Genomic DNA, 23,490 nt, shown 5'->3' with positions numbered 1-23,490 from the left:
CCATCGTGGCAGATCGTGCTGCTTTTCTGACCGGTTTTGCAGAGTAGAGTATTGCAGCTGGACCCTCATTATTGACTACCCCAATTGTGCTTCATGGGTCGTCTCACCCTGATCTTTTGGAGGTCTGACCAATTTTTGGTGCCAGAATTTTAACACCTGGCTGCCTCAGTAACAAACTCACTCAATACCCCTTTCCTCCCGCCGTCACCCGCCTGATCTTTCTAACCTTTATATACGAGCTTTTCTAGGTCCTTTTAATAAGTCAAATCAGCCGTGGTAGTGTAGTGGTTAACATACCCGTGGTCTTAACACGTGCGCAGTCATTCGTTGTTACTCAACGCCGTGTCAGTCTAGATCCGAGGAGGTCGGGGGTTCGATTCCTTCCCATGGTGCTTATATCTTTTTTTGTTCAAGCCTTGACATGAACGATTTGCTTTTGGTCGCGTACCGGTGTTGACTCATTTGGAAAAGACAACTTTGGCATTTTCTTTTAGTGCGCATGGTGTGAAGGTCTTGCAAGAGACAGGGATCGCCCATCTCAATCTCGCCTTGTCTTTTCAAAGAGCCAGAGTCGACATGCAATATTTGAGAAAATGTCGTGCGCTCGATTTTTAGGAGTTCATCAAAGGATCCTTTGATATCCAGCTGGTTTCGGCAACATCGTATTTAAAAGCTATGCTCCACCGTCAGAGCTAAGTTGACTTGTTGCTCAACTGCTCAACGTTACCGACTTGCCAAAATTCTAGCTTTCCTTCCTAAGATCGCTGCACACTGCATACATCAGAGCTCTCACGACGCTACGACTCCGAAGAAGCTAACGCTTCGACCTCTCGCAATTTTCGAATACGGGATTCGAGGTCATTTAAATGTCTCATCCTGTAGAAGTCATCTTTTCCTATAAGCCAAAATTTATTTTGCTATCTTCTCTTATCTTTGTAGCAACGACAACGACACTTTCCTCGAAATGACTATGATATATGATTGGTAATTTATCTGCAAGAAATGAAAATTAGGTACTGCACACTTTTGTATGATCTGGCAGGTGAGCCTCTGTAAAGCCAGCACTCGATAACAAGCTCGATGATATTCGAGACGGAGATGATTATGCGACAACTCAAGAGAGGCTCAGCTGGAGAACTCAACCCAACTTTTCCTAATCCCCAGATAGCCTCTGAGTCGTCAACAAACATAACCAGACTTCCAAGAACATTCGGTGCCTTGGAAGAGTTGCACGTATTTGAGAATAACATCACTCGGGAAGCAGCTTTGCAAGTCAAAGGTAAGAGTAGAAGAAAAGCAAATGATCGCTCGTTTCGCAATATAGATCTATCAACAAGAATCAAAACCCATCCGCCAGAACCAAGCCCTTAGACCAGGCCGTCCAAACCACGCTATCCCGGAAAACTCCAACAAGAAGAAAGTGTACAAGTCCAACCAAATGACAACCAGAACCCGGTCCCTCAGATAAGGGGGTATCAAACTTAAAAGACAGAGCATCGCAAGAAGAAAAAAGGAGGAGGAAAAGCGATAAAGAGGTTCCGGCCTCGCTCGCTCAAAAACGCCATCCCAAGACAAACGCACGCTATGCTATATAGGTATTAGAGGAAAAACATTAGAGGATGAGAAGAAACCGCCAAAGCATTTTTGTAGAGATTGTTGTTGTTGCTCGGCGGCTTATGCGTTGGGCCATCGCATGCGCAGACCCTCGCTCCAGCGGCCATATAAGGCGTCAGCAAGCATGCCGATGTGTTCGAGGCCAGTCTCGACTTTGCCGGGCATCTTGTCTTCTAAGATGGCGGTGCGAAGAACCTTTTCGCGTTCACTGTCGACAAAAGCGCTCTGGCGACGCATGGAGCGAGAATGAGGAGCGGGCTCCAATTTGTAAGGTGAGGTGGGAGGAGTAATGGTGGTTTCCTTTTCGGTCACGAGGGGTGTCTTCTTGACGGATGGGTTGCTGCGGAGGGTGGCGAGTTGAGAGGCGGGCATGATTTGAGCGGCGAGTCTAGGGTCTTTCTGGACTCGCTCGAAGATGGCTTTGAGTAGGAGTAGTTCGCCTTCGGGGTCTGTTTCGTCCAGGACATTCCAGGCTTCTGCCATTCTGGCTAGAGCAGTCTGCTTGGGGCCAGGGGCTGTGGAGGCGTACAGCTCTTGCAGTGCCGGATCGATACACTTGACGTAGGCACGTCTGCCAAGAATAGCTTCCTTAGTGTCGGGCATCATGACGGCGGCGGCAGGAGGTTGGTTCTCGGAATCGTCGACAGCTGTCTGTGATGAGCCAGAGCTCGAGGGTCGGGTTCCACCAGATGGGACGCGCTTGAATTGGCGGACAGTGGAAGCCCCGTTACCGAAAGACATGTCGAGACCAAGAGGCTGCTTGGCTTGAACGGAGTGATGGCGTGTGGTGCGGTTAGAGGTCGAGCTTTGTCTGCTTACGCGACGCGCTGTAGGAGTTGAACCGGACACTTTACGAGTCGTGGCCGAAGGGTCAATCTGGTGTGATGGGGAGCTAGACGTGTGCTTGGAGGTACGGATGGTGGCAGAGGGATCGTATGAGGGCGAGTCTCCTAGTGAAGCGTCAAGCTTCTCCATGGCAGCGAAAGCCTCATCGGCGTCACTGTCCCATGCAATCATTTGCGACGGATCGCGTTGCTTGATAGTCTGTGATTGATATGCTCCTGGTCTGACGGTATCGAAGACCCAATCATCCTCCTCGGTTGGGGGGTGCAGCGCGTGCAGGGTCTGTTCGTAGTATCTCATGCGGTCCTTCTTATCGTTGGCAATGCGGTTGCGTGCTCTGTCGACCAACAACTTGAGGGAGTCAACTCTTCCTGCACGCTGGATGAACTTGTGCTTGAGCAGAGTCTTTGCTGTAGGTCGTGTGTCGGCGTCCTTGTTGAGGCAGAGAGCGACAAAGTCGCGGAATTCTTTAGACCACGTTCCACCTTCGAGTCTGGGAGCCCTCTCTTTCGGGATCAGGAACAGAACCTTCATGGGATGGACTTGGCTGTGAGGGGGCTCGCCGTTGGCCAGCTCCATGGCGGTGATGCCCAAACTCCAAATATCGGCTTTGAAATCGTAGCCGGCTTCTTGGATAACTTCGGGGGCCATCCAGAAGGGGGTGCCGACGAAGGTCAAACGCTGAGATTGAATGTTGGTCAATTGGGCGGCGACTCCAAAGTCGGCGATCTTGACTCTGCCAGAGCTAGACAAGAGGACATTAGCAGCTTTGATGTCTCTGTGGATTTTGCCAGTGTTGTGCAGGTAGTCGAGGCCTAGCAGCAGTTCGCGCATAATGATGGCGATCTGAGCCTCGTTGATGGGGCCGGATTTAAGCTGCTTGTGTGTTAGAATGTATGTCAAGTATCCGACGAGCTGGTCGACATACCAGGTCCAGACACGAGCCTCCGCCAAGGTATTCCATAACGATCCATAGTTTGACGCCTCGCACGAAGCTGGCCTTGTATCTTGTAACGTGTTCGCTGGAACATGTGCTCAAGAGCGCGATCTCTTGTTGGATTTCTTGAATGTCGTCGTCGCTGCCTTCGAGATCGATCTGTTGCAATTGCATTAGTCGAGAGATCTTTGGCATAGGGGTGTGGGGGAAGACATACGTGTTTGATGGCGACCAAATCACCCGTGGCCTTCTCGACGGCCTTGTATACGACACCGAAACTGCCGCTTCCCAGCTCCTCCAGCATGTGATAGTCGTCGGCCATGGCGGCTTCTCCGAGAGCAGGGTGCATTGTTGTTATTGTTGTGCAGCCTGGGTCAAGTGTGGAGTGGGCGTTGCAGCAAGCTGTGATGGACACAGCAGAGAGAGGATGAGCTTGCTAACAATTGAGGTCGAAGCATAAATGCGAGCGAAACATGTTGGCTTTTTGTATCAAAATGCTGCCCGAGTTGCAAAGAAAGCACAGATTCAGAACGACGCATTGGCCCGTTGGAGATGATATGGCCTTCTCGGAACATGGCCGTTGCTGCGGCGACCAAATGGCCAAGCAAGATGCCCGTCCGGGGTTCTTTCCCTGCGGCTTTCTTCTAGAAACTAGGATCTCCCTGTGCGTGCCGCTGCAAGCAATCTATATATTATGAGCCGCTTGCTTGCATCGACTCTACTTCAACTGCACTCGTTGTCACCTATCCGACATCTGCTCGACTCGTCCTTGTGTGCTTCTTCTCAGCTCCCCTTTGGGCCTCCAGAAATGCCGGAACACCGCCTACGCACTGATAGCTAATCTAACGTCGCAGCCAAGGAGCCTTTTCTATGACGATTGTCTACTAACCATGGTACCAGCACGACCGCCAGAGGGTCAATGAGTCAAAGGGAGCCTCAACTCGAGACCTTCCAACCGTCACCGCAGCAATCTTACTGTAGCCGTACCCGTTGCCAGTCAAGTCCACCGCTCGAGAGCCCTGTATTGGTTCAATCGTATGCCTACCCGCCAGCTGCCGTCACGAGTCTGCTGCTATCATTACTCGTTACCGGTCTAACCCTACACACCATCTTCCTCCGCACCATTGCTCTGACTCTAGCTCGCTGACCGTAAGACCATTGTTCGGCCAATGTTTCCCGACGTCGCTTCTGCTAAACATGTTTCCGTGACAGCGGCAGTCACTGCTCGACATGCCCGTGTGTTGACACTCTTCTCTGCCTTCAAAACAACACGAGCGTCCATGATCAATGATGCCTGTTCATCTGTCTCTCGGCCGATACGGTCAGGCCGCCTTCTGTGAACTGTACCTTTGACCGTTCTACAGCCCATCCAGGCAGGGGTCTAATCGGTCTGTTCAGTGCGCCCACGGGACCAGATGGTCGACGTTTTCAACAGCTCCCTCTTACTAGACGTTGCAAGATGTTGTACACCCCTTTCTCCTATATCACGAGCCGACCTTGACTCGCTCGCCAGACATCAAGGTATGCTATGTGGCAGTCATGTTCGAAAGATCGATCTCGATAACTGTTGTTATCTTGTTCCTTGATTTTGATAGCGTCAAGCCGGAGATTGTTCCACCGTGCAGTCACATGGTTGCCAAACCGCCATTGCATCGGGCCGCCATGGCTTTCCGCACCTTGACGAGAGTTAGGCGGCAACAATTGTATGGATATGAAGTCATCAGCAAAGCACAAGCCGGCGGTCAAGGATCTTCTTTGACAGGAGACTAGACTCCTGTGTTACGAGATTAGTGAGAAGAGAATTTTTCGCGTCCAGACGGCGGCGAAATGAGGTTGGAAGGTGAGCGGTCAGTGTGTACGAATATATCACCGATATGTACAGTAAGCGCGTGACGACAGCAGTGTACCTTCGTCCTTAGGGAGATCGGCTCGGGTATCGGGGCCAGGAAGTGTGCATAAATGAAACGAACTTTCTTTCCAGCCCTGCAGCGTCCACACCTGATAAATCGGAAGGTCATTAACCGACATGTCAGCGTCAGTGCTTGCGACGAGGCGGCAAGGCTCAAGCGGCTTCCTGATTTCTTCTCGAAGTTTCAAAAGCAAGCTCAGACTTGACATGCGACCTCGGGTGAGTCAGTAGGCGGGCATACGAGGTGTCATCAAGTTGTTCAAGTACTCAGCACTCCCATGAGCTAAAACAAAAGGCACAGGAGTGCCATGGCCGAGCATCGATGCTTGTTGTTGCAAAATGCGGAGGTGAGCCGCAGACCAAAAGCAATCGAGCGGCTGCCAGCTTTTGAGGTGTGGAGCAACGATTGAGGCGCATGCCAGCCAAGTGACGTGAAGAGAACGGCTACAAAGAAACTGCCGACACGTCTTCGAACTTGCTCACTACGAGTGGCACCGTCGTAGGCACACCGTCATGCCTCACCTGATCTTCCTTCTTCGCACATGTCAGACGACCTTCAGCTAACACGGCCATACCAACATGCCAATGCAACGCGCCTCAGCCCACAATCAACCATGAACGCGCAACACACAGCCGATGCTTCTCCACAGCGTGCTCTCTCGACCAAAGAAAAAGTAAAGAGCTTGGGACGTGAAACAAAGGCGAAGACGAAGAACTTGCTGCACCTCAACAAGCACTCTCTCACTCGAGAAGAAGAAGCCACAGAGGGCCAGGAAGATGATCCCTATGGTGACATTCGCCATGATCCCGCCTTCGACCCATCTCAGTTGGTCACGCAGAAGCCCAGTCTCTCAACGCGCATCGCTGGCGGTTTCACCAACGGCGTGAAGATTATCATCCACCCTCAAGACGCTGCCAAGAAGTTGGCTGCCTCCAAAGCAGCTGTACAGGACCGACCTTATCTGTCCGAGGAAGCCGATAAGGAGTTTCTCGATGCTCACGACAGTCTCTCAAGAGCCAAGACGTCGGCCTCGAGATCAAACAAGTCTGGTGACCATGAAGCTGTCGATGATCAACGTGAGCGCGTCAAGAAGATAGAAGCTCTACGTCAAAGCAGAAAGGTCGCTTGGACCACAAGTCGACACTTCAGACGCGCTCTTGTCTTTCCTAAACGTGACTTCCCTCCACCTGCAAAGGAGGACTTCTACTATGTCGATGAGAAGACAGGTACGCGCCGTCTCGATTACATAGCATGGATGCAGGCGCGCCAGCAGAATTCGATGAAAAGCTTCGCTGTGAATCGTTTGGGTCATGTTGATTATACTGGCCAGCCTCCGTTCGACAGGGATACAACTTCACGCTTCGTAGAGCGTATCCTTATTGCTTCTGCACCTTGGCAGACATTCTTCCTCTCACTTCGCAGCCTCTACCTATGGGAGGACCCGGCACGAACCAAGAAGTGGCTGGCAATCTGGTTATTCGTATGGTACATGGACTACTGTGTCTGTTTCGTTCTAGCCTACTCTGCTGTGGCTGTGCTACGAAACAGATTCCAGCACAAACAAGTCGAGGAGATGCGCGAACAATATCAAAGTGCACTGCAGAAAGGAAGTTCCGCCTACAAGTTCAGCGCCCTTCTGCAACAGCACGGTTCAGATTGGGTCGACCCTGTGCTTGAGAGCGCTGGGCCCAAGATCCAGCTTCATCTGGGTGACTTTGCTGATTTGCTCGAGGTACTAAACAACTTCTATGATTGGCGCGTCCCCAAGCTCACATGGGCTACTCTTTTCTGGTTCTTGTGTGCCATTTTACTTGGCGTCTTCACTCATTCGGAATACTCTATCAAAATCTGCACCATGTGTTGCATCGTCATGTTTTTCGGATCCCGCTTCGTTGCTCACAACCACCCTGAGTACAGACACGTTACCAATTCGTTCAATTACATCTTCTGGGGTATTCCAAATGATGCAGAATGGTCAATGATGTACCTGAGGGAAAAGGCTCAAGAGACCAGAGCAGAATTGATCGGAAAGAAGGTCCAGGAAGAGTGGGACAGGGATCTTGGTCACTCTAGCAGAAGCGTAGTTGCTGGCAGCCTCGACCTCCCTCAGGTTACCAGAACAACTTCCTTAGAAGTCGATGGCCAGCTTTCGGACAGTGATGATGACGATGACGCTGCCAGCTTCCACACTATGGATTCCGCAACAAGCATCCTGGGCAGTCTCGACATCCTATCCTTCCGCTGCTCCATGCACAACATGCCAGGCCGTCTTATCATCTATTCAGACGGCCTCCGTTTTCAAAGAACATCTCCACTCGCATCCATGCGCAAAGAAGTCTGGAATCGCCTTTGGTCAGAACTCGTCGAGATCGAGAAGATGGACTACAAGACTGCCGGCTTGATAAAGTCAGATGGCCTTCACTTCGGCTTCACGGATGGGAAAGAGGTTAAGCTTGAGCATGTGCGCCAGCGCGACAAGGCTTTCAATTGCGTGATTGGATTCTCAGGCTTGCGTTTCCAGGTCGTGCAACCCGCTGCAAAGACTGGCACGGATGACGACAGATTTGGCCAAGATGGCGAGGCATTCGGTCATGGCAACCAGCAATGATTTCTCTTTCCCTTTTTCTTTTCTTTTCTTGTTTATTCTCATTCTTGCTTTCTTGCTTTATTTTTATGATACCCATCCAGCCAGTCGTTCGATTATGATTATCACTTCATTCCTTCCTATGACCATCATTCTTATGATCATTCAACTTTCACCCGAGTCAAGTGTGCGTAACAATCATGTCAGAGTAGAAAGATGTTTCCTCCAAACAGGGTCAGCATTACGTAGCAAGTGGCATAGACACCACTGTAGAATAGTCTTGGAAGCGTGTACTTTCAGCCATAGTCATGCTCTTCTATCAAATGCCCCAGACGGTTACAGTGCCATCTCCACCGGCGCTCGCCCATTCCTTTCTCAATTGGTTCCAGACCACCGAGTTGACCACATCCCTCTTGGAAGACATGGAGACGAAACTCTTGGAGCCATCCGTCAATGCAGGAGCAGAATGCTTGAGCTTATGGTTGAGGCCTCCCGTAAGCAAGTCCCAGACATAAATATACCCGTCCTCCGATCCAGAGATCGCCACGCTGTCTCCAGCAGCCAATGTAGACCTCAGTCTATAGTTCGTGTTCTTGAATCCTTCATCCCTGAACGCCTGCAACAATTTCCCATCTCTTTTGTCCATAAGTCGTAATGTCGAGTCCAATGTGCTGGCAAGGTAGGAATCGTTAAGCACAGTAGGTGTGACGGAAGTGACTGGATGGCCCAACACATCTTGCTCCACCACACCCATCCTAATATCATAACACCTGACCCTACCATCCACACTTCCAGCAATAATCTCCGCTCCCCTCACCGCTAAACTGGAAACCGCATCTTTGGCCTCTGTAAACGTCATCACCGGTTTCTCCCCCCTCTGCTTGCAATCCCAAATCTTGACCGTGGAGTCGAAACTCCCGCTTATGACAAGCGCATCTCCTTCTCCGGCGAACGCGCAACAGTTTACTCTTCCTGCGTGTCCTGTCCAGCGGCGTAGGGTTTGATGCGTGCTCACGTCCCAGAGGAAAACGATCTTGTCGCCGCCGACGGAGATGAAGCGGTCGTTGTCTTCTGCGACTGCTATGTCATGGATTTCGTAGCCGTGGGCCGAGTATTTTTGGACCTCGAGGGAGGTGGTGGGATTGAAGAGGCGGATATGGCGGTCGGTGCTGCCGGTCAGGAGCTGCGGAAGCGGTCAGGTCGTGGATAGAGGTGGGGAGGGTGGTGGGATGGAAGATCGTACGTATTGGCCTGTTCCGGCGCTGTAGCAGAGTGCGAGGACTTGGCCTAGGTGTGTGTCAGCAAGGCTTTCAGTTCGAGAGGGTAGGGGAAGGGAAGATACCATTGTGACCTGTGAGGCGTGATATTGGACGGGTTGGAAATTGTGCGCTCATCACATTGTTGTGTTGTGTGATAGGAAAGATGGATGGCATGGTTGCGCCGGACTTGTGTTCCGCTGATGTTGCACGTCACGGCTGTCACCGCGGTGTAACCCTGTCTCCAACGAGCAACACCAATAACAGTAGCCTCCCCGTCACGTCTGCCCTCATATGCTGTTCAATATTTTCTGAGTAGATCCAGATATGCTCTGTATAGGTGGATTTACGTATGACTATGATCACAGAAACCCACATGTTCGTCGAACTTCATATTCTCAATCATAAACACCGGGTATCTTCACCATGTTTCCATTTGGTGAGACATAGAGGCACAAACATAAAGTAACTCACAATTTGAATTGTGATTATCTGATCTCATCAGCATGGTCCAAGCAAAGATACAAGAAGCTCAAAGGAGCAAGCAAAAAGCAAAATCATCCCCTCCGTTCCCCTGCGAGAGCCATCGTTCACCACAACTTCCATCCTCCAACAAGTCCCTTCTTGGCGGGAGTCTTTGACTTTCTCTCTCTACGAGCACCGTCCAACACTCCTTCTCTACTTCCATGACCACGACCATCTTCTTGTGCAGATTGATAGACTTGTTCATCCGATATCTTTGTTCTTGAGCTTCGACGACTATGGCCATTCCTGACTGCACCCGAAGATCCACTCGTAGTGGAGTCGCTCTCAACGTATGGTCTCTGATACTCGAGTCGGTGAGGTTCAATTGTAGGTGGCTTACGAGCTGTCACGGCAGACGAAACAGAACTCAATGGGTGAGGTGAGATGGCACCTGGTCTTGCGAAGCGCGTGACGTTCTCTTGGGTGAGCATGGTTTGAGCATGGCTGAAATTGCTAGGCTCTGGCTCTTCATAGATGGTAGTGAGCATTGGCATAGGTGGAGGAAGTCGGCCATCGTCTGAAGGCGACGGCAGGTATTCGAGTAGTTCTTCCTGGATGTTAATGGCTGATGAAGGATTGGAAGTTCTGTTTGAGCCCTTCTCTGTCGTTTCTGCTGCTTCCCAGTCTACGTAGCTCTGTTCAGAGTCTTCTCTAGAGTAATGGCGAGAGGATCTGGATCTGTGTGATCGGCTGCGGCGCGACGTCGATTCCCGAGAGACTTTCGAGGTCCTTGAGCGATGTGAGGATGGTAACGCTTCCCATTCTGCGGTCACCTCTGATTCTGTATCTTCTTGAATTGTTTGGCGCGACGTGTTCTCCGAAGGTGCTTTGTCTTCCCATTCTGAGATGAAAGGCGCCGAAATTTCATCCCACGTCTGCTCATCTTGTATCGACTTTCGAGACGCCGAGCGGGAAGGCCGTCGAGAATGTGTCAACGATGATCGAATTTTGCTTTCTTCGGAGGGAGATTTGCGAGAAGAAGGCGATTGGGTGTGGTGAGTTGACTGGCTCTTGTGGGTGGATTGTTGAGTTGTTTCTGATGTGATCTCCTCGAATCGATTCTCGATGATGTGTCCTTCTTCGGGAAAAGGAGAGAAGGCTGAAGGTATGGCCGAAAGCGATTGATCCCAGAAAGCATCATCTTCTGAAGTGTCTATGTGCTGTAAGAGCACACCGCCAGAATGGCTGGAGTATCCGGACGGCGGAGACGCACTCTTCACAGTAGAGTCGGAGTACAGAGAGTCATTTGGCACCTTCCAATCGTAGTAGGCATCTGGGTTCGACCACTCTGGCTTGGAATGCGACAAGCTGGCTGGCCACGGCTCTGTCAGGCGAGGTGTTGGTGGTATAGAAGGTTTTGGGGATGTCACGACAGAGTGCTGGGATGCCGTAGCAGCTTGCTGAGGTGGCATGATTGATTGGGTTGGAGTCGAGGCATAAGAGGAGGCTGATTGACGGGCTGATGGGTTGCTGGATAACTTGCTGACCGAGTCGCTGGAAGAGCTTCGCGATGAGGGAGCACTAGTGCAAGAAACAGGTGACATAGGCCTTGACGACACAATGGCATGAGTCGACAGGGCTGAGATAGATCTTGCTGTGACGGAGCCCTCGAGGGAGTCATCCGGAACTATAACAACCGCCTTCTGTGAAGGAGTATGGAATGAGTGCTTCGAAGGAGTGTAGCGAGATAGATCCTTACTGGATTGTCTGCTGTTATAGCGCGGGGAATAAGAAGAAATAATAGAATCATGGATAGAGCTGGCTGGCTTCTCGGGAGGAAGGAGTCGGGATCTCGAGGAGTCGGGAGTTGGAGCAGGTGACGAGTCTGGAAGAGCTCCTGACATCTTGACAGAACTGCCTATTGACGATGGCGCAACACCCGGAGTAGCGTCGGTGACAAAGTCAGTGAGTGTAGTGGGTCCTGCTATGAGTCCTGCTGTGAGTGCTGGTCAGCGCGGCTCATGTAACCGAGTTTCAAGTCTTGCGTACATTTACTCTTGACTCCCTGCTCACGTTGAGGAGACGAGTGTGATGAGCTGGCGGACCAGTACTTGACCTCCTCCGCATCGGCTTGGTCTCCAGCGACAGTCGTACGAGCACGACCGGATTGAGAGGCGAAGTGCAAGGGCCTCTTGATCTCCTGTATGGCTTCCTCGCCATTCTTGCCTCTGATACGGATCTGGAAAGTGCGCGAGCGAGCGGCTGATGAAGAAGAATGCTGGCTTGCCTCCTCCGTCTGTTCGGACGGGGCAGCTTCGCTGGGCGGAGGGCGACATGTTTTGCGCAGCACAAATGGGTTGCTAACAACAACACTATCTCCATCCTTGCTGCGAATGCGGAAGCTAGGCGACGGACGGCGCTTTCCATGGGCTGCTGTCTTGGTCGATGATCGGTGGCGCTTCTGATCACTCTCCGCTGGTCTGGTCATGTTATTGTTGTTGTGGTGGGGATATTCGACTGCCCCAAACTCCGTAAAGCACCTGTCATCAACAGCACTGCGTCCATCTCCTGGCTCGACGTAGTGTTGATAGTCGACTGGGATAGGCGCCGCATTGTGACCAGATGCCCATGCATCCGGCGCATTTGTGAGGGTTTCGAAACTGTCGTCGATTGCGGACCCTTGGACACTGCCAGCCATCTTGACGTCTATTTGGTGATCTTGGTGGAAGCAGGATAGTGAAGAATGGGAAGGCGCAACTAGATGTGTGTTGTTGCCTAGGGCGGGGAATTGGGTGTGTAAGCGACGAAGATGGAAAGCGCACAACACAAGAAGTGAGTGAGAATTGAACAGTGAGAATCGAGAGCAACGATCTGCTCAGCACCGCGCAAATGAACTTGAAGTCGTGATGAACATTAGGGTGCCTCAGATGTGTAGGAAAGTCGTGAATGTGAATAAAAAGAAATTTAGAGCTTTGCCTTTTCTCTCAGCTTTTCCTTCTCCCAGCTCTTCTTTACCCACACCCCATTGAGATAACTCCAAGTTCCCGATGCAACTGCCAATGGCGGGCAGAGTAAGAGCAACCAAGACCACCAGGACGGAGAACCGGTTCTAACAACCTCCATGACCCTATCAAGTTCGCGTTTCAGCTCTTCCTGATCGCCGTCGTTCCAAATGACAACTCCGCTCTTCTCGCCTCTGCGTAAACATCTGGCAGCCTTATCTCTAACGTCCCACTGACTTGCGACTCTGTTTTTTGCGTCCTCTTCTGTCAAGTGGGCATCTCTGGCCAGTAGTCTTTGCATTTGGATTTGGGCGTCTTTGACTGCGACTACCATGATGGTTCCACAGAGCGGCTCCCAGCCACTCTCAAAGAGCAAGGGTATATCCAGCACACAAGCCCAGTGGCCCTTCAAGTATGCCTGGAGCATCTGCTTGTACATCTCGCGACGCACAGCCGGATGAACAATGCTGTTTAGAACCTTCCTATCCGACTCTTTACCCTCACCAAATACCCGACGTCCCAGAGCCGGCCGGTTGAGCGGTCTGCCTTTGCCATTGGGTCCATTTTCACCACCTGAAGAGGGGTCGACCGGTACAAGGAGATCAGGCGTTGATGGTCCGAAATGTGAGACGATTTTGCTATAACCAGCGGTTCCTGGTTCGACGACCTGACGTGCAATCTGATCGGCGTCGACGATCGGAAGTGAATAAGGATGCGCCGACAGCAGTCTTGACACGGTAGACTTGCCGGTGGCGATACTGCCCGTGAGACCTAGCAGAAGCATGTTGATGTCTGTTTGCGATGAGGCCCCGAGCTGTCAACAAGGACTGTCAGTGAAGGTGTCAAGGGCAGGAAGGTGGCCGGGAATCGGTCTTGGCTTACGTAGCTTCTTTGTTGCAACTCACTCGGCCTTCCTTCCGTCTTTGGCTTCCAAGAACCAATAATTATCTTGAACGTGGCATTTATTCAATAATCTTTGAACAGACATTCGATCCGTCTTGTCAATATACCAAAATGCCGGGCTCTATCGCTGTCGTCGGTTCTTTGAACATTGACTTCATCACTCGCACCCCTCGTGTACCAGCAGGAGGTGAAACTCTTGAAGCCAGCTCTTCGGATACTGGCTTTGGAGGTAAGGGTGCAAACCAAGCAGTGGCATGCGCTAGACTGTCCCGCAACAGTGATGGCTCGACTCCTGCCGACAGCAAACCCATCAAGGTCAGCATGGTCGGCTTTGTTGGTGAAGACTCGTTCGGATCAGATTTCATCTCAGCCATGAAAGAGACCTTCATCGACACCGCGCATATTCAAAAAGTGCCTGGTCAGAAGACTGGTATCGCAAACATCATTGTCGAGGAAAAGACCGGAGAAAATCGCATTCTCTTCTGCCCAAACGCAAACTTCTCAGGAGGGGATCAGGTCAAGGACCTAGTGCCCGAGGATGCAGACGTTGTTGTCTTCCAATTGGAGATGCCCCTTGCTCAGGTAGTACACAACATCAAGCTCGCACACTCCAAGGGCAAATACGTACGATCCCCTGCTACTAATGCTGTGTTTGCTGCTGACCTTGAGCTAGGTCATCATGAACCCAGCACCCGCACAGAAACTGCCTGATGATCTATACCAATACATTGACTGCCTGATCATGAACGAGAGTGAAGCCGATATCCTTCGCGAGGCCAAGGAAGAATTGAAGAATGAAGATCTACCACAAATCTGCGAGGACTTCTTCAAACGTGGTGTTCCTGACCTAGTCGTTATCACTCTTGGAGCCAAGGTAGGTGGATCATGCATGCCATGTCTGGCGCCGATGAGCTAATATTAGAGCAGGGCGTCTACCACTCTGCCAAGTCGAGAAGCTCAGGACACACACCTGGTCGCAAGGCGAAGGTTGTCGACACCACGGCTGCTGGCGATACTTTTGTCGGAGGCCTCGCTGTCGAGATTGCAAAGAACGGAGGCAAGACTCCTCAGTCACCAGAAAGCATGATTCAGTTTGCCAACTCAGCTGCGGCCCGCACGGTAGAGAAACCTGGAGCCATGGCTGCTATTCCCTGGGTCAACGAGCTGTAAACTATTCCCTGAGACTCTAAGATCATGCCGACATCACATCAAACTAAATAATAATGAATCTCAACATCTGAGCTGGATTCTCCGATCCGGATGCCAGTGCACTGTTCTGGTGAGTGTGTAAGTGAAGGTGATGGCCTGTTCTTTTATGCGCCAAGGCAAACTCGTCAAAGTCAAGCCATATATACTGGAAAGATCGGATTGACCTCCAAGAGGAAAGATGGCAGTTTAGCACAATCGGCAAATCACCTCTTCTGGTAGGACCCTTGTTTGTAACCAACAACCCGAACAGGCGCAACTGGAATCATGTGGCCCTACCAAACCGAAGACTCCTATTTCTAACCAACAACCCGAACAGGCGCAACTGGTATTAGGCAGTCTTCAACTTCTTTTTTGGTTCTTTACCCAGAGGAGTGGTTGAGTGTTGATGTTTTGTCACAATGGATACGATGTTTGTATTCACACCAAAGGTCAGGGGTTCAATTCAGAGCATGGTTTTGGTCAGACTTTTGCGAATTTCCCTATCTCATACTCTTGACATACCCATGTTCAGAGACTCTCTCACGTCGCCGAGACATGGCATGATCAGTCTCACCCGCACCAAGTCTCGTAGCCTCAACAAAGCTGAGACTGATCTTACTGGTATTGACAAAGCGACGTGAGACATCGACCAGCACACCATTTTCACACCAGCACACTATACTCACACCAGCAAGATCCCGGAACTTACGATTTCAGAGCAGCCTCTTATATATGGCTTCCTCTATCTTCTGAGCATTCGATTCTTCGTGCTCTCCTGCAAACACAAATTTGTTGCTTGAGGTCAAATTTGTGTCCACGGCTTGACGATTTTGTTTTACCAACGAAAGAATGGATCAACACGATGACTGTCAAAGGCACATCTGGACCAAGAAAACGGTGGAGTAAGTCTTCTGCGGACGCTGCTGTGACGTCCTGCTAATATCATCAAGTCAGCTCGTAGCCACACCTTGCGAGACGATTCAACTATGCTCTTCGCAGGGCTCAATACAAACTATCAACAAGGAACTTCTGTGCTACTTCTCCAAGTACTATCGTGCCGCTCTGAACGGTCGATTCGCTGAGGCTCACCAACAACTATTCAACGTTGATCTTTCAGGACAGCAACTCAGAGTGTTCACAGCTTGGATCTACACAGGCCAGCTCGAACTTCTGAAATGGAACCGCGAAGATCGTCTGATGCTTTACGTGTTCGCCGACTTCGCAGAGATTCTCGCACTTCGTCGCCAGATCATGACCGAGGAAGGAAGAATGGAGAGATACAAAGAAGTGGGTCTGGCAATCACCCACCTCCCAGATAACTCTCCATATCGCAGGCGAATCGTCGATCACTACGCCCGCCACTGGAAGACCGCAGATGATCGGTACGACGGTTGGCATCCGAAAGATGACGCTATATACCGAGGTTTCTGGTACCAGGTGTGGGATGTCCAAGCCCAAGAAGGATGGTTCAAACAACCCAAATGTCCTTGCTGTCGCAACCCGTGCAACTATCACGAACACGTGAACGAAGAGGAATGGGAAGCAAGTAAGTGACATCCCTCTCTGTCCGTTTAGCAGTCGCTAACTGGTCGGACAGCTTGCGGACAGCTGGCAAGATCGAAAAAGCCAGAGGAAAAGTTCTTCCTCCGCAGTGATCATTAGGTCAGGAGGAACGGCGAACAAGAAAGAAGGCGATCAAAGTAGGCCAATTTGCATACCGCAACTCTCCCTGCAACTACAATGAGCACAAGACTATGAAAGAATGGCAAGGCAGTAAGTGATCTGAAGCTTGATTAGAATTTTTCGTGTATTAATCCGAGTCAGCTTGCGGAATTTCAAAGGGCCAACTCAAAGCCTTTTGAGAGATACTTGGGCAAGACCCTTCTCTGACTGAGCGGCACAGCCACTTCTGCTTTCTGGGCTTAGTGAGAGGTGACTGATCGCTTGAACCGTGAATGATCATAATCAGTCGATCATTGTCGAATCGCCGGTGAAGACAGACTTGAGGACCTTTTGAAAGAAACTTAGCGAATATGGATGAAAATGGAGAGCAAGAAGAGAAAGAAGGGCAGTTGCGATCGGGAGATTGGTCACTGACATCCGCAGTTGCCCAACATCGATTGGAACTTGGGGTATTGGTTCGCAATGACGCTTGACATCCAGATTGGCATCACGGCGGATAGCGACAGGCAAGAGTGATAGACAAGTGATATTGAATTTCTTAGCAAGACAATAACCCTCACTCGGATACATGTTGTGCTTCACTTTTTGCTCTCTATTCAACTGGTCTCATACCCCAATTCAGATCAAATCCTCAGCGGCGATGGCTTATTCAACCAGTGAGATACTAAATATTGACCACATGATCACTCACAACCGCAGTCGTCGATGATCGGTCACTCTCGGTGTGTGAACAGTAAGAAGTCCGCAGTGTCTCTGAGCCTTTGTTACGTGGTTCATGCACAGTGAACTCTCTAAGGACGATAACAAACTTTGAGTTTCACTGCAGATATTCAAGTCGGGCTTTCACACTTACACTCTCACTCTCACTCATCGTCACTCCGGATCCTTCTCTTTCTCTCAACTCGACACCGCTTCTCTCTTGTTCTACACGGCATCTGCCCCCATACCCACCTTGCATCTTGCATCGCACAGTATGGCAACCCAAGCTGAGAAGAATGACACGGGCTCTTCAACCGATTGGTCGAGTCACATGTGGTCTCCTGGAGAAGTCTAGTAAGTCTTACGGAGAAGTGGTATGCTCACGACTAATGTCTTAGTGCTGCTGTCACCAAATCTCCAGAGACCATCAAACTCGTATCGAAGAAAGGCAAAACAACAGTCTCTGTTCACAAAGAGCTGCTTTGTTTCTTCTCACCTTACTACAAAGCCGCTCTCAAGGGCAACTTCACCGAAGCAACAACAGATTCACTTCAAGTTGATTTGACTGACAAGGGTCTCAAAATGTTCGTAAGATGGATCTATACTGGTGAAGTTGCCAGCCCGAGATGTTTTCCTCGTTACTTCAGTCTGTACATCTTCGCCGACCTTGTCGACATCGTTGCACTTCGCCGTATGATCATGACTCGGATCCAGGGCTATAGTGAGGACCTACCTGAGTACAGTACGGTCAAGCTTGCTTTGATGAATCTTCCGGAGTCCTCGCCATTGCGTGCGTGGATTCTGGATGTCTACATCAGCCATTGGGAGCCGGCCTACGACGATTGTGATCCCTACCCAACTGATACGGCCAGCGATCCGGACAATACGCTAGCAGCATTCATGTACCAAGTCGCAAGAGGCCTGGCGGTTCGTGAAAGTGTAAACACCGCCGGTTGTTTGTGTTGCTATAGCGACTGCAAATACCACGAGCACGAGAGCAAGGAGGAATGGGAAGCAAGTATGTTGAATCGTCCATGATCAACCAGAATCTTATCACTGACCACCGACCAGCATGTGGACAGATCGAGGACATGGAGATGCCAGACCATCTGAAGTAGCCGAACACCAGCAAATCCGACGATGCGATACGGGGGACAAGCTGGCGGTCTCGTTGCCAGAGCAAGACGCAAGACACCGCTCAGAATGGAAAGGTCCAAGCCATATCAGCCTCGCAGTCCAAGACTATCGAAGAGGTTGTAATTTTGGCACAGCAATAAGATTTGATCTTGCTGCATAACATCAAGTAATCAGACCGAAGATCAATACCAACTATCCTCTATCAGAACCCCTCATAATACTACATTGTTCATCGCGCTAGTAGCTGCATTCAGTCGTGACCGTCGAGATATGAGAGATCGAAGTGGTGGATCCTGAGAGCGTGTCGAGATAGTCAAGCTGAGTACTGTAGATGCACAATGCTTTTCTTCTCCTACGATCGCCCACTGAGACTATAAGCTCTCTCTGGACATGGCATCAGCTGAAAACCCATAATGTCTTGCGACAGCTACTTACGGGACAGACTTTGGCACTTGGGAGAGCTGACTTTGGTCGCTCCTTCCCAAAGTCATACTCACGTTCTCTTCTCTCGTGCGAGCTTCTGCTCTACCGCATCGCTCTTTTCCATCGTCGACCGTTAGCTTTGCTGCTAGATCTCAACGCCGATCTTCACGCTATGCTCAGAGACAATATCGAGAACACATAAGGACCGACAAAAAGAACATAAGATGGTGCTCCCAGGAAGGCAAAGCCAAAAGGAAGGTACAAAACAAAACGTACAGCAGCAGGGATTCCCACGTGGTCACCCACCGTAGTACTAATCTGCCGTTCAACTGCTTATGTATGGCAGAGCGGACGGGATGCCCAGTTTTCAGCTGACTGTGGCCGTACGTGCTGAAGTTGTGGTTTGTTGAAAATATCAAGGTAAATTGTCTGAGAGACAGGGTGGCCCAGCTCTGCATGACAGGTCTTGGTGCCAACCCGTGTATTGCCTGTGTAGAAGGATGGCTAAGGGTTGTCTGTACTGTCTGGCGTGTGAGACAGAGTAATGGTCTGCCGACTTCTTGCTATACCATCTAGTCCTCCAGGTTGCTGTGTGATACCGTTTCATCCGCGTGTCGTCCTAAGGCTCATGAGCGGCAGAGGAAGCTGACTATGTAAGGCCACTTCGCTGGTAATGCAGAAGATCCATTAAGCTCGAAAGTGGTATTAGCATCCAGATGTTGCTGGTCTTCCGGCCTATAAACCTAGTGTGCAGCTGTGTGACCAGAGTGGAGGCCATTGTAGATGCTAGAAAGTAAGTCATATCGAAACTTGCTCTTCTGGAGACTGTTTCGGCCGGTTCATGTCAGCGAACGGTGTGAACTGTTTACATCTATACAGCTTTGCCTATCCGCATGCGAAACGGTGGTCCGAAGAACAAATCTCCGTGGCTTCGGCCGTGTATTTATATTCTTGATTGCTTGGTGATGGTGAGGTCGATTTCTGAAGAACCGTCGCGGGCAGCCGAGAGCGATGATTGCCTTTTCCTTTTCGGTGGGTGTATTTTTAAATCACTCTATTGGTTGTGTCAACATGAAACGAAGCTTCAGGTCATGAGTTGGGCTTGAATGAATCAGAGCAACGGCAGCCAAGGATAACATCCCGCAGACCTGACTCTCTGAAATGCTTCCAACAATTGTCAAGTTGCTTGGCTGATGATGATGATATCAAAGTCCTGTTCTCTGCATGCCATGACAAGCTTGTTGGTCTGTGGGAGAGAAAGCCCACAAATATTTGGTGATCATGGAGTTGGCTGCGGATGATCTTCTGGAGAGCCAATTTGGCGACCAGGGGGCTTGACAGCTTCTTGTCCCGGACCTTGCAAGTCTTGTTGAAGTCTTCTTCATGTAGCCTTGTACAAAGTCCGGCGCTGACATATTCGACTCGCAATCATGTCCGAAGGTCGCGGAGTAGATACCACTGCATTTTGAGTACAATGTACATCGAGCAAGTAGTGCATCTCAATGAACTCTAGCGAGGTGTGCAATGTACAATATAAACTTGCATGAGAGGCTGATACTCCGAAAGCGTCGCACAACATGTTATCGGCTGGGAGACGTGAACTTGCCAGCGAGTTGCTCCTTGGAAGCAAGGACTGTGAAGCACGCTGGACTTCCAATATTATTGCGACATGAATTGTGATGAGCAGCTAACGTTTCTGTGCGAGAGGTAGTCATGCACCAAATCTGCTGAAAACACCGGACAAGCCGGCGATAGGGTACGATCGTCGCCAAGTGCAAATTGATTCCTGTCGAGCCGCAGCTAGAACGAAGACGATTTTGGCAACCTGAAACATAACTCCCAACAGGCAAGCACACCGAGCAGAGGTTGTTTAACTTTTTAGAGGGATGCAGCACTGTTTCCTGCCACGGAAGCTGGAGTTGATCTTTTCTTGACGGAGATGCCAAGTCGGAGGGTTCGATCGAGCGGCCGAGGAAGCAGCCACATTTTCATGACGATCATGTATGTTCGAAAGGCTTTAACAACGGGTATCACGGGACCCGCTGAGCTTGAGTCGAAGAGAAATCGGTCGTTGAAAGCATGATGTCAAAAGAGCAAGCTTTTGCGAGGTGATTCGTATTGCCGGAACCTTGACGCGACATCCAGCAATCGGAGGCTGGGTGTCAGCCTTTTTGAGCATACAGCATGCAAGTCTGGTCGAGAGGGCAACACCTTCGGCGAGCTGGAATGGTTGGTGTGCTCCACATCAATCGCGAACTCGCCACCACAACCAAGCACGAAAGCAGTTTAGGGCAAATCTTGTTTGTTTGGGGACGGGAAGGCATCCCGACCGTTGATCTGAGCCACGACGGAGGAGAGAAATAGAACAAGAATCTCCTCCTGATGCAAAAGAAATACAGGTAGCTATCAAGATTGGGAGGAGTACGAGAGCAATTTGGGGAGCTTTAGTTGAGCAATCAAATCGTTGCTGATAACGGACATGTAATGGACCAAAAGAACGATGCGAGATTGCGGTGGCTGCAGGGATGACATCCAGCCGAAACAGTTCGAGCACCGGGACATGTCAAAGCGTCTGGCCAACGACAGAGCGAAATCAAGAGATCGACCATTCGGTTGGCGACGGATTGTGGATGGGCAAAGAGGTCGGATTTGATATCAGAGTTGTGTTGAAGACCTAGAGGCTTGGATTTGGGTGGAGCTGGATGCCGACCAAGACACGTTCGCCACGCAGTCTGGTTGCTAAAGAAAGAGAAGAGTTTCATTCCGCGGCGCTTCAGAGCGGCCAGAGCCTGGGGAAACCTGATGTTTGGTGGTGGTGTTTGTGCAGGAAATAGCCGCGTAACGATGTTTGCCACTAAAATGGCACTAAGGACTTGGCTAAAGCTCAACCCAGGGCGGACATCTTTCAAAACAACCCCCTGCCCGGCCCTCTCTTTTTGAAAGCACCTTCGCACCTTCCTCTCGTTGATTTCATTACGAGTGCTTTTATACCGCAAAAGGCCGCTTCTCTTTTCTCACATTCGCTCTCCATTACTGTTGCTTCTGGACTTTTCCACTTGCACTACACTTATCCCAGCGCTTTCTCACCTGCAACAGTTTATACACTTTCAAGGTACGTTTCCAACGAGCATCTGAATTTTTCGACATCAATCCGCCTGTCTGCGCCGCCCATCCACGCGATCCTCCTTGTGACTCCAGGATTGAGTCGCACTTGGAGTCCGGTCAACTTGCGCAGTCGCACATCAACCCCTCTTCTGTACACATTACAGCAAGCCTTATCATCCATACTGACGCGCGGCCTCACAGTTAATTCCCTCTCACAATGTCGATGAAGTACCTCGTCCCCGCACTCGCCGCTGTTGGCGGTGCCTACGCCCAGAGCTCTTGCAGCGTTTCTGGTACCACCACCATCAACGCTGCTGCTGATGCTTCGGCTCTCTCTGGCTGCTCCACCTTCTCCGGCTCTATTGCCATTGCCACTGGTCTCGGTGAGGCTGTCTCAATCCCTGGTGTTAGAAGAATCACAGGTGATCTTGTCGCAACCAACAACTCCCTGATTCCCTCCATCTCGGCCGACAGCCTCCAGATCATCGGCGGTGCTTTCCACCTCGACGACCTGCAGATTCTTTCGACCCTGTCGTTCCCCCAGCTCACCCAGGTTGACGCCATCCAATGGAACGCCCTCGCTGGTCTCCAGCTGCTCTCCTTCACCACTGGTGTTCAGCAGGCCAACGAGCTCAACATCCAGAACACTCAGCTCCAGACCCTTGACGGTATTAACCTTGCTGTTGTCGACACCGTTTTCATCACCAACAACAACTACTTGAACGACATCTCTATGCAGCTCGGCAACATCTCCACCTCGCTGACCATCGAGTCCAACGGTGGCAACGTCTCTGCCATCTTCCCCAACTTGATCTGGGCCAACAACATGACCTTCCGCAACGTCTCCCAGATTGCCTTGAACTCGCTCGTTTCCGTCAACGGTTCCCTCGGCTTCTACGCCAACGAGTTCGAGTCGCTGCAGTGCGCCAACCTTACCACTGTCGGTTCCAACAAGGGTGACTTGACCATCGTCTCCAACCAGAACCTTAACAACGTCTCCTTCCCCCAGCTCACCAAGGTTGGCGGTGGTCTCTCCATTCAGAACAACACCGACCTCATGACCGTCAACGGCTTCCCCAAGCTTGCCACTATCACTGGCGCTTTCGACCTGTACGGCGACTTTGCCAAGTAAGTCCCCCTTGAACAACTTCCTGCTCGTTTCACATGACTGACATGCTCTAGCGTCACCATGCCCGCTCTCAAGGAGGTTGACGGTGCTTTCAACATCCAGTCCTCAAGCGTCCTCGGCGGCTGCGACGCCTTCCAGAAGCTGAAGTCTGGCGGTGAGATCCGCGGAAAGTTCTTCTGCAACGGTACCGTCGCCAAGCCCTCCGGTGTTGGCTCCAACCCCAGCGTCACTGGCTCCGGCAGCTCTTCCAAGTCCACCGCCTCCGGTGCTGCCAACGCCATGTACGTCCCCACTGCCGCCGCTGGTGTCATGGGTGTCGTCGCCGCTCTCTTCGGTCTTCTGTAAACGGGTCAGTTCTTGACTTGGTGTTGATCAAATTGCATGGCGTTCGATTTCATTTTCTTTGTCTTGCGTAGACTAATCGACGGGACATTCTCAATCTATTCAATTCCCCGAAGGTTTACTCTACCCACATACCGGCTTCGGGTTTCACTTGAGCGAAAGCATTCTTTTAAAATACAGGATAGCGTGCATCGAATGGTCCTTTTACTCACAAAGTTTATTTCCTTTTTTCTTCTAATGGCTTCTAACGAGTTAGGCGGACGGGGTTTA

At 50.7% G+C, this 23,490-nt stretch overlaps 10 protein-coding genes across 10 annotated transcripts; 5 read left to right on the top strand and 5 right to left on the bottom strand.

Annotated features, from left to right (window-relative positions):
• Window positions 1-1,287: 1,287 nt before the first annotated feature.
• Window positions 1,288-3,917, bottom strand: M438DRAFT_404142 (Pkinase-domain-containing protein). Its single transcript, XM_029909710.1, has 3 exons — window positions 3,612-3,917; window positions 3,386-3,553; window positions 1,288-3,333 (listed from the first exon to the last, which is right to left on the bottom strand). The coding sequence occupies exons 1-3, from the start codon at window positions 3,741-3,743 to the stop codon at window positions 1,675-1,677; spliced, it is 1,959 nt and encodes a 652-aa protein (XP_029762732.1). The 5' UTR covers window positions 3,744-3,917; the 3' UTR covers window positions 1,288-1,674.
• A 2,000-nt stretch (window positions 3,918-5,917) lies between these two features.
• Window positions 5,918-7,912, top strand: M438DRAFT_353664 (uncharacterized protein; the record flags this gene model as incomplete). The annotated part of the gene is made up of 1 exon (XM_029906892.1): window positions 5,918-7,912. One exon carries the CDS (start codon window positions 5,918-5,920, stop codon window positions 7,910-7,912), a length of 1,995 nt encoding a protein of 664 aa, XP_029762731.1.
• A 9-nt stretch (window positions 7,913-7,921) lies between these two features.
• On the bottom strand, window positions 7,922-9,282 carry M438DRAFT_395753 (WD40 repeat-like protein; the record flags this gene model as incomplete). Its single annotated transcript, XM_029909233.1, has 3 exons — window positions 7,922-9,071; window positions 9,132-9,175; window positions 9,231-9,282. 3 exons carry the CDS (start codon window positions 9,280-9,282, stop codon window positions 8,208-8,210), a joined length of 960 nt encoding a protein of 319 aa, XP_029762730.1. The 3' UTR covers window positions 7,922-8,207.
• A 452-nt stretch (window positions 9,283-9,734) lies between these two features.
• M438DRAFT_333438 (uncharacterized protein) lies at window positions 9,735-12,307 on the bottom strand (the record flags this gene model as incomplete). Its single annotated transcript, XM_029903602.1, has 2 exons — window positions 9,735-11,605; window positions 11,659-12,307. The coding sequence occupies 2 exons, from the start codon at window positions 12,305-12,307 to the stop codon at window positions 9,735-9,737; spliced, it is 2,520 nt and encodes an 839-aa protein (XP_029762729.1).
• Window positions 12,308-12,573: 266 nt separating this feature from the next.
• On the bottom strand, window positions 12,574-13,395 carry M438DRAFT_269970 (CoaE-domain-containing protein; the record flags this gene model as incomplete). The annotated part of the gene is made up of 1 exon (XM_029900354.1): window positions 12,574-13,395. The coding sequence occupies one exon, from the start codon at window positions 13,393-13,395 to the stop codon at window positions 12,574-12,576; it is 822 nt and encodes a 273-aa protein (XP_029762728.1).
• A 230-nt stretch (window positions 13,396-13,625) lies between these two features.
• Window positions 13,626-14,684, top strand: M438DRAFT_353661 (ribokinase-like protein; the record flags this gene model as incomplete). Its single annotated transcript, XM_029906891.1, has 3 exons — window positions 13,626-14,138; window positions 14,188-14,388; window positions 14,442-14,684. The coding sequence occupies 3 exons, from the start codon at window positions 13,626-13,628 to the stop codon at window positions 14,682-14,684; spliced, it is 957 nt and encodes a 318-aa protein (XP_029762727.1).
• Window positions 14,685-15,416: 732 nt separating this feature from the next.
• Window positions 15,417-16,541, top strand: M438DRAFT_177876 (uncharacterized protein). The gene is made up of 4 exons (XM_029899172.1): window positions 15,417-15,604; window positions 15,653-16,248; window positions 16,300-16,475; window positions 16,527-16,541. Exons 1-3 carry the CDS (start codon window positions 15,552-15,554, stop codon window positions 16,362-16,364), a joined length of 714 nt encoding a protein of 237 aa, XP_029762726.1. The 5' UTR covers window positions 15,417-15,551; the 3' UTR covers window positions 16,365-16,475; window positions 16,527-16,541.
• Window positions 16,542-17,380: 839 nt separating this feature from the next.
• M438DRAFT_395749 (uncharacterized protein) lies at window positions 17,381-18,358 on the top strand (the record flags this gene model as incomplete). The annotated part of the gene is made up of 3 exons (XM_029909232.1): window positions 17,381-17,438; window positions 17,545-18,102; window positions 18,156-18,358. 3 exons carry the CDS (start codon window positions 17,381-17,383, stop codon window positions 18,200-18,202), a joined length of 663 nt encoding a protein of 220 aa, XP_029762725.1. The 3' UTR covers window positions 18,203-18,358.
• On the bottom strand, window positions 18,338-19,039 carry M438DRAFT_177869 (uncharacterized protein; the record flags this gene model as incomplete). Its single annotated transcript, XM_029899171.1, has 2 exons — window positions 18,338-18,605; window positions 18,657-19,039. A coding segment is annotated over one exon (219 nt), but the record flags the coding sequence as incomplete, so codon positions are not given.
• A 2,549-nt stretch (window positions 19,040-21,588) lies between these two features.
• Window positions 21,589-23,482, top strand: M438DRAFT_343973 (GPI-anchored cell wall organization protein Ecm33). Its single transcript, XM_029905111.1, has 3 exons — window positions 21,589-21,756; window positions 21,951-22,877; window positions 22,932-23,482. The coding sequence occupies exons 2-3, from the start codon at window positions 21,967-21,969 to the stop codon at window positions 23,221-23,223; spliced, it is 1,203 nt and encodes a 400-aa protein (XP_029762723.1). The 5' UTR covers window positions 21,589-21,756; window positions 21,951-21,966; the 3' UTR covers window positions 23,224-23,482.
• The last annotated feature ends 8 nt before the right edge of the window (window positions 23,483-23,490 follow it).

The sequence above is a fragment of the Aureobasidium pullulans genome (assembly GCF_000721785.1).
Source record: "Aureobasidium pullulans EXF-150 unplaced genomic scaffold scaffold_5, whole genome shotgun sequence".
In the NCBI taxonomy this organism is placed as follows: domain Eukaryota; kingdom Fungi; phylum Ascomycota; class Dothideomycetes; order Dothideales; family Saccotheciaceae; genus Aureobasidium; species Aureobasidium pullulans.
The sequence above is the reverse complement of the archived record's forward strand: the minus strand, read 5'-3'. Positions and strand labels throughout refer to the sequence as shown.